This window comes from Pollachius pollachius, assembly GCF_949987615.1.
Source record: "Pollachius pollachius genome assembly, chromosome: 3".
NCBI classification, from domain to species: Eukaryota; Metazoa; Chordata; class Actinopteri; order Gadiformes; family Gadidae; genus Pollachius; species Pollachius pollachius.
This window is the reverse complement of record NC_136936.1, coordinates 52,137,181-52,147,120: the sequence shown is the minus strand read 5'-3', so window position 1 is coordinate 52,147,120 and position 9,940 is coordinate 52,137,181. Positions and strand designations below refer to the sequence as shown.

The window sequence follows — 9,940 nt, the reverse complement described above, 5'->3', positions numbered from 1 at the left end:
AGAAATGTTAATGATTATGCATATTAAGATCATGATTATGATTAAAATGTCAATTATGATTATGAATATTCATGTATCACGATCATGAATATTCAAGAGGAAAAAAGTGATTGTGAACATTCAAAGTTAAACACATATAATGAATGCAGTCCTCAGCCCCAAACACTGAAGTCAGACAGGCTCAGTGGTGAATAGGGTGGATCTGGGGCCGTAATTCATTCCGCTTTGTTTAAAGCTTTTTGATCCTGTTTACGCTATTGAATGGATTTCAGCCATTTGAAAATACAACTCAGTAATCTGGGCAAATCTGTGCTACGTCAAAAAAATACACATTCAATTCTATCTTTTTTGTAGGTTGTGTAAATAAGAAAAAAAAAAAAATATTCAACCTCAACAAGGCACTTGTCATAACACAATTCTGTGGATTTAAAATACTAATCACATAGCTTGTAAAAACAGAAAAATGCAATTCACGCATTGAAAGCAAATAAATAAAATGTTTTTCTTAAATATTTGAGTAAAAGCGCTTTCTTTTTTCCCATTAAATGTCCATATTTTTATATCTATATATTTAAACTTGATCTGTCAGTTACCAGTTATCCCGCTGGTCTCCTAGGCCTGACCTAGGGGCAATGTCGGTTCCACCTCTGTTCTGAACCTCCGTATTCATTCCATCACCCTGCAGTGTTTAGAGTCAGGATGACCACCAGCTGAATAAGGCCAGTTTCCGGTTCCTTTCAGCGGTGGCATCCCCTTCTCCAGAGCTCTCCATGAAGGTCCAGAGCCGAAGGTCCAGAGCTGCACGTCCAGAGCTCCCATGAAGGTCCAGAGCCGAAGGTCCAGAGCTGCACGTCCAGAGCTCCCATGAAGGTCCAGAGCTGAAGGTCCAGAGGTGCACGTCCAGAGCTCACATGAAGGTCCAGAGCTGAAGGTCCAGAGCTGAAGTTCCAGAGCTCACATGAAGGTCCAGAGCTGAAGGTACAGAGCCGAAGGTCCAGAGCCGAAGGTCCAGAGCCGAAGGTCCAGAGCTCATATGAAGGTCCAGAGCTAAAGGTCCAGAGCTGAAGGTCCAGAGCTCATATGAAGGTCCAGAGCTGAAGTCCAGAGCTGAAGGTCCAGAGCTGAAGGTCCAGAGCTCATATAAAGGTCCAGATTTGGGAGCGGTCCGAGGCATCGCAGCCCGCCAGCGCCGGCTGGCCGCTCCCAGCACTGAGGCACATGTTGGCCCCTCGGAGGTAGAACAGGTGGTTCTGTAAAGAGAACGATAAACCATCACTAGCACTTATTACCACGGGTATGTTAATATACGAGCCTGTGACATTTAACAAGAATGATACGTCGACCAGCAGTTCCTCCTCAGAGGAGAGGCGGAGACACAGCGCGGTGTATCAGCTATCGATCAGCAGTTCACCTCCTCAGTGGAGAGGGTGAGACACAGCGCGGTGTATCAGCGATTTTAGTTACTCTGCGTTTCAGACTCCATGTGAAGCCTCCGCGTCCCTATTGGTCAACTAGCGGACCTCTAAGCATGTTACTTGACAATTCGTCCAAGAGATGTGTCTGAACTGCAGCGAGTCTCCGGTCAATCTAGAGGGAGTGTAGTGGAGAGCTAACATCTACATTTCTCACGTTCCCCCCTGCAAAGACACAACCACTTTCTTTTTGCATGCAATCCCACAACCGTCTTTCAGTTCAAGGCACAGGTTGCCCTTGATTTAATCAGCCATTGCTGATTAAATCAATACATTTAAAAATCAATACATTCCGTACATCTCCGTACTCACATCTTTCAGCTCCCACTCCTGCTCTGCGCCCACCAATGTGTGCTTGCCTTTGTATTGGCAATCCTCCAGTTTCACCAGTCCATCTTTCCCGTGCAAACACAGCTCCTTCTGAATGTTGTGGCGAATCTCTTGGTGTGAGGAGTACTCAAAATACTACAACAGAAACCCCATGAGGAGTGTGAGGAACCACTCAGTGATCAGACCTTCCTACCGTCCCTTCAGCCAATCGGAGCCGGTGGAGCTCACCTGGTTTCCTCCCAGCCCGTGGCAGGGGTACATGATGAGCTGCTTCCCGCCCTCGTTGTCCTCGCCTGCGTCCAGGCACGCCTCCTTCCCCTCGCTCCTGACCTGCGGGAGAAGGAGGGGTCATCCCGTGTAGCGCCCAGAGCCCCCCCCCACATGGAGCTCCACCCACGAGGGACGGGATCAAAGCTCTGCTGAGGAGCAGGAGGTCCTCCTCCTTCCCTCTTCCTAATACTGAAGCCTTCCTCCCCGCCCTGACTCAGAGGAGGAGGAGGAGGGTGTGTTTGTGTCTCACCGAGCCGAACTGTGGAGGATGAAGGTCTGGCATGAAGACCTCCGGGTAGACGGTGTTCAGGAACCACGTGAAGGTCTTACACTGGAGCCGCTGACGGAGCTCCACCCGCCGCGAGACATCTCCAAAGGCCCCCTGTGGAGATCCGACTCATCACCTTCATAGAACCAACTCATCACTATCACGAACCAACTCATCCCCTCAACATAGAACCAACTCATCACTATCATAGAACCAACTCATCCCCTCAACATAGAACCAACTCATCCCCTCAACATAGAACCAACTCATCACTATCATAGAACCAACTCATCCCCTCAACATAGAACCAACTCATCCCCTCAACATAGAACCAACTCATCACCATCATCGAACCAACTCATCCCCTCAACATAGAACCAACTCATCACCATCATCGAACCAACTCATCGCCATCATAGAACCAACTCATCCCCTCAACATAGAACCAACTCATCACCATCATCGAACCAACTCATCATCATCATCGAACCAACTCATCCCCTCAACATAGAACCAACTCATCCCCTCAACATAGAACCAACTCATCACCATCATCGAACCAACTCATCACCATCATAGAACCAACTCATCACCATCATCGAACCAACTCATCCCCTCAACATAGAACCAACTCATCACCATCATCGAACCAACTCATCACCATCATAGAACCAACTCATCCCCTCAACATAGAACCAACTCATCACCATCATCGAACCAACTCATCCCCTCAACATAGAACCAACTCATGCCCTCATCATAGAACCAACTCATCCCCTCAACATAGAACAAACTCATCACCAACATAGAACCAACTCATGCCCTCAACATAGAACCAACTCATGCCCTCAACATAGAACCAACTCATCACTATCATAGAACCAACTCATCACCAGAAACTTAGAACCAACTCTTCACATCATAGAACCAACTCATCACCATCATAGAACCAACTCATCAACATCATAGGACCAACTCATCCCCTCAACATAGAACCAACTCATCCCCTCAACATAGAACCAACTCATCACTATCATAGAACCAACTCATCACCATCATAGAACCAACTCATCCCCTCAACATTGAACCAACTCATCACTATCATAGAGCCAAATCATCACCATCATAGAACCAACTCATCACCTCAACATAGAACCAATTCATCACCATCATAGAACCAACTCATCACCTCAACATAGAACAAACTCATCCCCTCAACATAGAACCAACTCATCCCCTCAACATAGAACCAACTCATCCCCTCAACATAGAACCAACTCATCACCATCATAAAACCAACTCATCCCCTCAACATAGAACCAACTCAGCACCACCATAGAACCAACTCATCACCATCATAGAACCAACTCATCCCTTCAACATAGAACCAAATCATCACCATCATAGAACCAACTCATCCCCATCATAGAATCAACTCATCACCACCATAGAACCAACTCATCCCCATAATAGAATCAACTCATCACCATCATAGAACCAACTCATCCCCTCAGCATTGAACCAACTCATCACCTCAGGTACATTGCTCCATGCTCACCATTATATTGGTAATAATAGGACTCAGTAATAACAGTAAGCAGTGCCAGGTCCCCACAGGCTGTGGCGTCCAGGTGGAGCACCCAGCCTTCATGAGGGCTTGATGAGGGCTTCAGACCAGCAGCTTATCTTTTACTGGAGCGGGACCCTTCCTGAGGCTCATCCTAATGTTTAAACTACAGCAATAACACAGTGCGGCTGTGATGTGGCATCCTGCAGCGAGTTCTTTGGAGACTCTTTTGGCTCCAACATGGAACACGTGTTCAGACCGCGCCTCGCTGGGACGTCCATCCACCTGCCTCAACTTGCCCGGACAGACATGTTGGCTGATCAGCCTGAAGCTCCCAGCTCTACTCATCTTTAACTCAGCTCCACTCATCTCTAACTCAGCTCCACTCATCTCTAACTCAGCTCCACTCATCTCTAACTCAGCTCCACTCATCTCTAACTCAGCTCCACTCATCTCTAACTCAGCTCCACTCATCTCTAACCCAGCTAGGCGCTTCATGCTGTAAGGATTGGCTGCTTGCTCCAGATCAAAGTGCGTAAGTAGCAAGACAGACAGACAGACAGACAGACGGTTCGGGGGGAGGTACCTGCTGGGCCAGCTGCCCCGCCTGCTGGTTGCGGCGGTAGAAGATCTCCTTGTACTCATCCATCCATACCTCGGCCAGCCTCACCTGGTTGCGGGCGATCACCTGGGTGCCCTTTGGGAAGGAGTGGGGGCTCTTGTTGCGGAACACGTGACCAACGACTGAGCAGGGCAGGATCTCCAGCTGCCCACCACACTGCCACACCTACACACACACACAGCTGGCGTCACACACACTGATGTGGTCTCACTCACACACACACACACACACACACACACACTACCCTAAAGGACATCTCGATGTTCTCGCCGCCCCAGATCTCCATCTGCTCGTCGTAGCTGCCGATGTGGTAGAAATATTCTTTTGAGATTGAAAAGAGACCTCCAGCAAACGTAGGGGTCCTGTTGAGAAGAAGGTTCACAAGGTGTCAGTCAGACGGCCTTCACCTAGCCAACACACCTGGTCCATCCATGCTGGTCAGTGTGCTGGTCTGAGGACAGCATGGGGAATCTTAAGGGGGGGGGGCACGAGTCAACGCAGGTTGGGAAGGAGCTGGCTAACTACTGGTAGACTAGGCCTAACCTCAGTCTTACTGATGGGGTAGACTAGGCCTAACCTCAGTCTTACTGATGGGGTAGACTAGGCCTAACCTCAGTGTTACTGATGGGGTAGACTAGGCCTAACCTCAGAGAGTCTTACTGATGGGGTAGACTAGGCCTAACCTCAGTCTTACTGATGGGGTAGACTAGGCCTAACCTCAGTCTTACTGATGGGGTAGACTAGGCCTAACCTCAGTCTTACTGATGGGGTAGACTAGGCCTAACCTCAGTCTTACTGATGGGGTAGACTAGGCCTAACCTCAGTCTTACTGATGGGGTAGACTAGGCCTAACCTCAGAGAGTCTTACTGATGGGGTAGACTAGGCCTAACCTCAGTCTTACCTGATGGGGTAGACTAGGCCTAACCTCAGTCTTACCTGATGGGGTAAACTAGGCCTAACCTCAGTCTTACCTGATGGGGTAAACTAGGCCTAACCTCAGTCTTACCTGATGGGGTAGACTAGGCCTAACCTCAGTCTAACCTGATGGGGTAGACTAGGCCTAACCTCAGTCTTACCTGATGGGGTAGACTAGGCCTAACCTCAGTCTTACCTGATGGGGTAGGTTTCATCCTTCCTCCTCTGCTTCTCGTGCTCAGGTAGGCTCTCCCAGCCGAAGGACAAGCCCCAGTCGAAGTTCCCCCGGTTGTGGTTCTGGCCGTAGGGCGATGGCTTCATGAACTCGAAGGTGTTGAGGTCTATGGTGGTGATGTCAGGGCTCACCACTGCTGTGTAGTTCTCCGCTATCCTGGCCAGCAGCGGCTCCAGCCAGCCGCTGAAGCACTCGCCTGTGAAGAGGAACCGTATGATGAAGAGCCAGTGAAGCCTTGGAGCTGGAGTTCCAACACTTGCTGGGCTGATAGGTCTAGGAAAGGGAGGCAGGGCCGGTGGTGTACAGTGAACTCACAGTGAGCATCCAGGAAGGTGAGGGTTTCCCCAGTGGCCACCGAGGCCCCCAGCAGGCGTGCCGTGATCAGACCTTTCCGCTCTCGCTGGCGCACCACGCGGACCTGGCCCAGCGGCTTGAGGAACGCGTCCAGGCCGCCCTGCAGCGCCTCTGGAAGGACAGGAGCTCAGGTCAGTCAGTCAGTCAGTCAGTCAGTCAGTCAGTCAGTCAGTCAGCCAGACAGACAGACAGACAGACAGACAGACAGACAGACAGACAGACAGACAGACAGACAGACAGACAGACAGACAGACAGGGCTACCGTCCACGCTGGCGTCGTCCACCAGGATGACCTCCTTGAGCAGCCTGGCGGGGGCCGTGTGCAGCACGCTGAACACCGTCCTCATCAGTGTGCTCCAGGCCTCGTTGTGGAACACGATGATGACACTGGTGGTCGGCAGCGGCGGACAGCGGGCAAACGTCTGCTCCAGGCACCTGGAGGTCAAACACAGCCATGATGTACCTGCTCCAGGCACCTGGAGGTCAAACACAGCCATGATGTACCTGCTCCAGGCACCTGGAGGTCAAACACAGCCATGATGTACCTGCTCCAGGCACCTGGAGGTCAAACACAGCCATGATGTACCTGCTCCAGGCACCTGGAGGTCAAACACAGCCATGATGTACCTGCTCCAGGCACCTGGAGGTCAAACACAGCCATGATGTACCTGCTCCAGGCACCTGGAGGTCAAACACAGCCATGATGTACCTGCTCCAGGCACCTGGAGGTCAAACACAGCCATGATGTACCTGCTCCAGGCACCTGGAGGTCAAACACAGCCATGATGTACCTGTGGGGATACCTGATGCTCCCCTGGACTACTGGTATGGTTATACTGGACTACTGGTATGGTTGTACTGGACTACTGGTATGGTTGTACTGGACTACTGGTATGATTATACTGGACTACTGGTATGGTTATACTGGGCTTCTGGGTTATACGTCACCCACATGAAGAGAAGGCACTGAAGAAATAATTGATTAATTTATTTTAACATATGGTGGCATTTATGGATTTCCCTGATGGCCTGAAGATATGGACTCTATGACAATAGAACTCAATCCACTCTGTGACCCTCAACCCACCAAAGGTCCTTTCACTCTGAAGGCTAGGGTTAGGGTTAACCCTAACCCTAACCCTAGCCCAACCCACCAAAGGTCCTTTCACTCTGAAGGCTAGGGTTAGGGCAGCTAGTTCAACGTCTGGTTCAATGACGCCTACAGGAAGACCGCTGCCGTTTGGGCTTGAACCCTAACCCATCCAACCCCAACCACCTAACCCAGCCTCTCCATCCAACCCCAACCACCTAACCCAGCCTCTCCATCCAACCCCAACCACCTAACCCCGGCCCTCACTCTGGGGGTCTGGTGTCGGGCCCCAGCCCGCGGCTCAGGGAGATGCGGTCGCTGGCGTACAGGTTGAAGCAGTGCTTATCCTCGCCGCGTTGCTTCTCCTTCTGCTGCGCGGGGGTCAGGGTGTCGGTGAGGAAGGCCTTCCCCGAGGCCCCTGGGGCCCGCGGGTCCTGGGGGGGCCGCTCCAGGGCGGGGCGCAGCTCAGCGGCGCTGTAGCGGCCCGGGGGACAGCGCCCCCCACCCGGGCCCCGCCGGCGCTCAGGGGCCCGGATCTGCAGGTCGGGGAGCAGCCGGTGGACCGCGCCCAGGACCCGGCCCAGCACAGAGCCCCGCTCCCCCGCCGAGGTGGGGGGGGGCGCGCCCGGGTCCTGGGCGCGCCCCACCCCCCACTGCATCAGGACCAGCACCGTCACAAACACCAGCAGCACCACCTTCACAGGGCGGAGCCAGCGCCGCAGGCCCCCGCGGAGGACAGGCATCAGGGAGACAGGGCCTGGGGACAGACAGACAGGCATCAGGGAGACAGGGCCTGGGGACAGACGGACAGGCATCAGGGAGACAGGGCCTGGGGACAGACGGACAGGCATCAGGGAGACAGGGCCTGGGGACAGACAGACAGGCATCAGGGAGACAGGGCCTGGGGACAGACAGACAGGCATCAGGGAGACAGGGCCTGGGGACAGACAGACAGGCATCAGGGAGACAGGGCCTGGGGACAGACGGACAGGCATCAGGGAGACAGGGCCTGGGGACAGACGGACAGGCATCAGGGAGACAGGGCCTGGGGACAGACGGACAGGCATCAGGGAGACAGGGCCTGGGGACAGACAGACAGGCATCAGGGAGACAGGGCCTGGGGACAGACAGACAGGCATCAGGGAGACAGGGCCTGGGGACAGACAGACAGGCATCAGGGAGCCAGGGCCTGGGGACAGACAGACAGGCATCAGGGAGCCAGGGCCTGGGGACAGACAGACAGGCATCAGGGAGACAGGGCCTGGGGACAGACAGACAGGCATCAGGAAGACAGGGCCTGGGGACAGACAGACAGGCATCAGGGAGACAGGGCCTGGGGACAGACAGACAGGCATCAGGGAGACAGGGCCTGGGGACAGACAGACAGGCATCAGGGAGACAGAGCCTGGGGACAGACAGACAGGCATCAGGGAGACAGGGCCTGGGGCAGACACCCAAAGAACAGGTAGAAACTGGTCAGAGTTAAAGGAAAGGTGGATGGTGCTAAAGACAGGGATATCCTTGAGCAAAACCTGTACCACTCTGTGCGTCTAGGACGGAGGTTCACCTTCCGGCAGGACAGTGACCCCAAACACACTGCTAAAGCAACACTTACACAACCACAGGTGGTTTAAGGGGAAACATGTCAATGTATTAGAATGGCTTGGTCAAAGCGCAGACCTCAATCCAATAGAAAATCTGTGGTCAGACTTAAAGATTGCTGTTCACAAGCACTAACCATCCCAACTTGAAGGAGCTGGAGCAGTTTTGCAATGAGGAATGGGCAAAAACCCCAGTGGTAAGATGTGGCAAGCTCATAAAGACTTATTCAAAGCGACTTGCAGCTGTGATTGCCGCAAAAGGTAAAAGGTGAAACGCAAAAGGTGGCTCTACAAAGTATTGGCTTTAGGGGGGGTGAATAGTTATGCACATTAACTTTGTTATTTTGTCCTATTTGTTGTTTTCTTCACAATAAAAAAAAAAAAACATCTTCAAAGTTGTGGGCATGTTCCGTAAATTAAATGATGTAAATCCTCAAACAATCCATGTTAATTCCAGGTTGCGAGGCAACAAAACACGAAAAATGCCAAAGGGGCTGAATACTTTTGCAAGGCACTGTAGGTTCCAATATGAAGACATAAGTTATAATATGAAGAACTCTTAACACACTTGGAATCAAACGAAGACAACGATTGTAAATATATTCCTATATAAAGTTATCTGATGCTGTAATATGAAGACCCATGAACCCACCGGACGGAGCCCGAATCAAACCCTTTGAGTTTGAATCAGAGTTGAGTTCTTCTGAGAACGATGACGCCCACCGGACGAGGAGAACATCAGCGGTCGGCAGTTCTGAACAGTCCAACCTTCTGCTTCAACTTCTGAACGTCTTGTTTGTTTGTTTGTTTCTTGGCTTGTTTTTCTCTAAAGTAAAGAGCGCTGCGGGCGGCCCCTCCTCGCGCTGCCACACTTCCGTCTCGCTGGTCCAGGTGCGCTCCCTCAGGTAGAGGGCGGAGTCCTTCCAGTGCGCATGCGTGGTCCTCGACAGGTCTGAGTTGATCGTTAAAGTCCGAATCCCCGATAATAACCCTATATACGAACTATCTAGTAATAATAACTCTCGGTTAGGCCTGGTTTGTTGAGTATAACTAACTGACCGATATCGAAATCGGATTCCCCGCAGAAGTCTGATCAATAAAGGAGATCTTAATTATGATTATATGAATTATAATTAGGAGGACTGGTTCACTACTTCAGTGAAGCAGTCATCACAACCTGACACTAGTTAACAGCTTTTACCGTTCAGCAGTCAT

The 9,940-nt window shown here is 51.7% G+C and overlaps 1 protein-coding gene across 1 annotated transcript in view; it reads right to left on the bottom strand.

The window, feature by feature from the left end:
• The window catches only part of galnt3 (UDP-N-acetyl-alpha-D-galactosamine:polypeptide N-acetylgalactosaminyltransferase 3 (GalNAc-T3)), a 10,708-nt gene extending 1,113 nt beyond the window's left edge, over positions 1–9,595 (bottom strand). Inside the window, exons 1-11 of the mRNA XM_079732122.1 lie at positions 9,378–9,595; positions 7,392–7,881; positions 6,297–6,469; positions 5,996–6,145; positions 5,642–5,876; positions 4,774–4,891; positions 4,494–4,694; positions 2,323–2,454; positions 2,031–2,132; positions 1,785–1,937; positions 1–1,250 (exon numbers count right to left, since the gene is read on the bottom strand). The exon at positions 1–1,250 is cut by the window's left edge and continues 1,113 nt beyond it. Coding sequence (XP_079588248.1) covers positions 1,137–1,250; positions 1,785–1,937; positions 2,031–2,132; positions 2,323–2,454; positions 4,494–4,694; positions 4,774–4,891; positions 5,642–5,876; positions 5,996–6,145; positions 6,297–6,469; positions 7,392–7,867 — 1,854 coding nt within the window. The 5' untranslated portion in view covers positions 7,868–7,881; positions 9,378–9,595 and the 3' untranslated portion in view covers positions 1–1,136. The remainder of the gene's footprint in view (positions 1,251–1,784; positions 1,938–2,030; positions 2,133–2,322; positions 2,455–4,493; positions 4,695–4,773; positions 4,892–5,641; positions 5,877–5,995; positions 6,146–6,296; positions 6,470–7,391; positions 7,882–9,377) is intronic.
• Between the last annotated feature and the right edge of the window lie 345 nt (positions 9,596–9,940).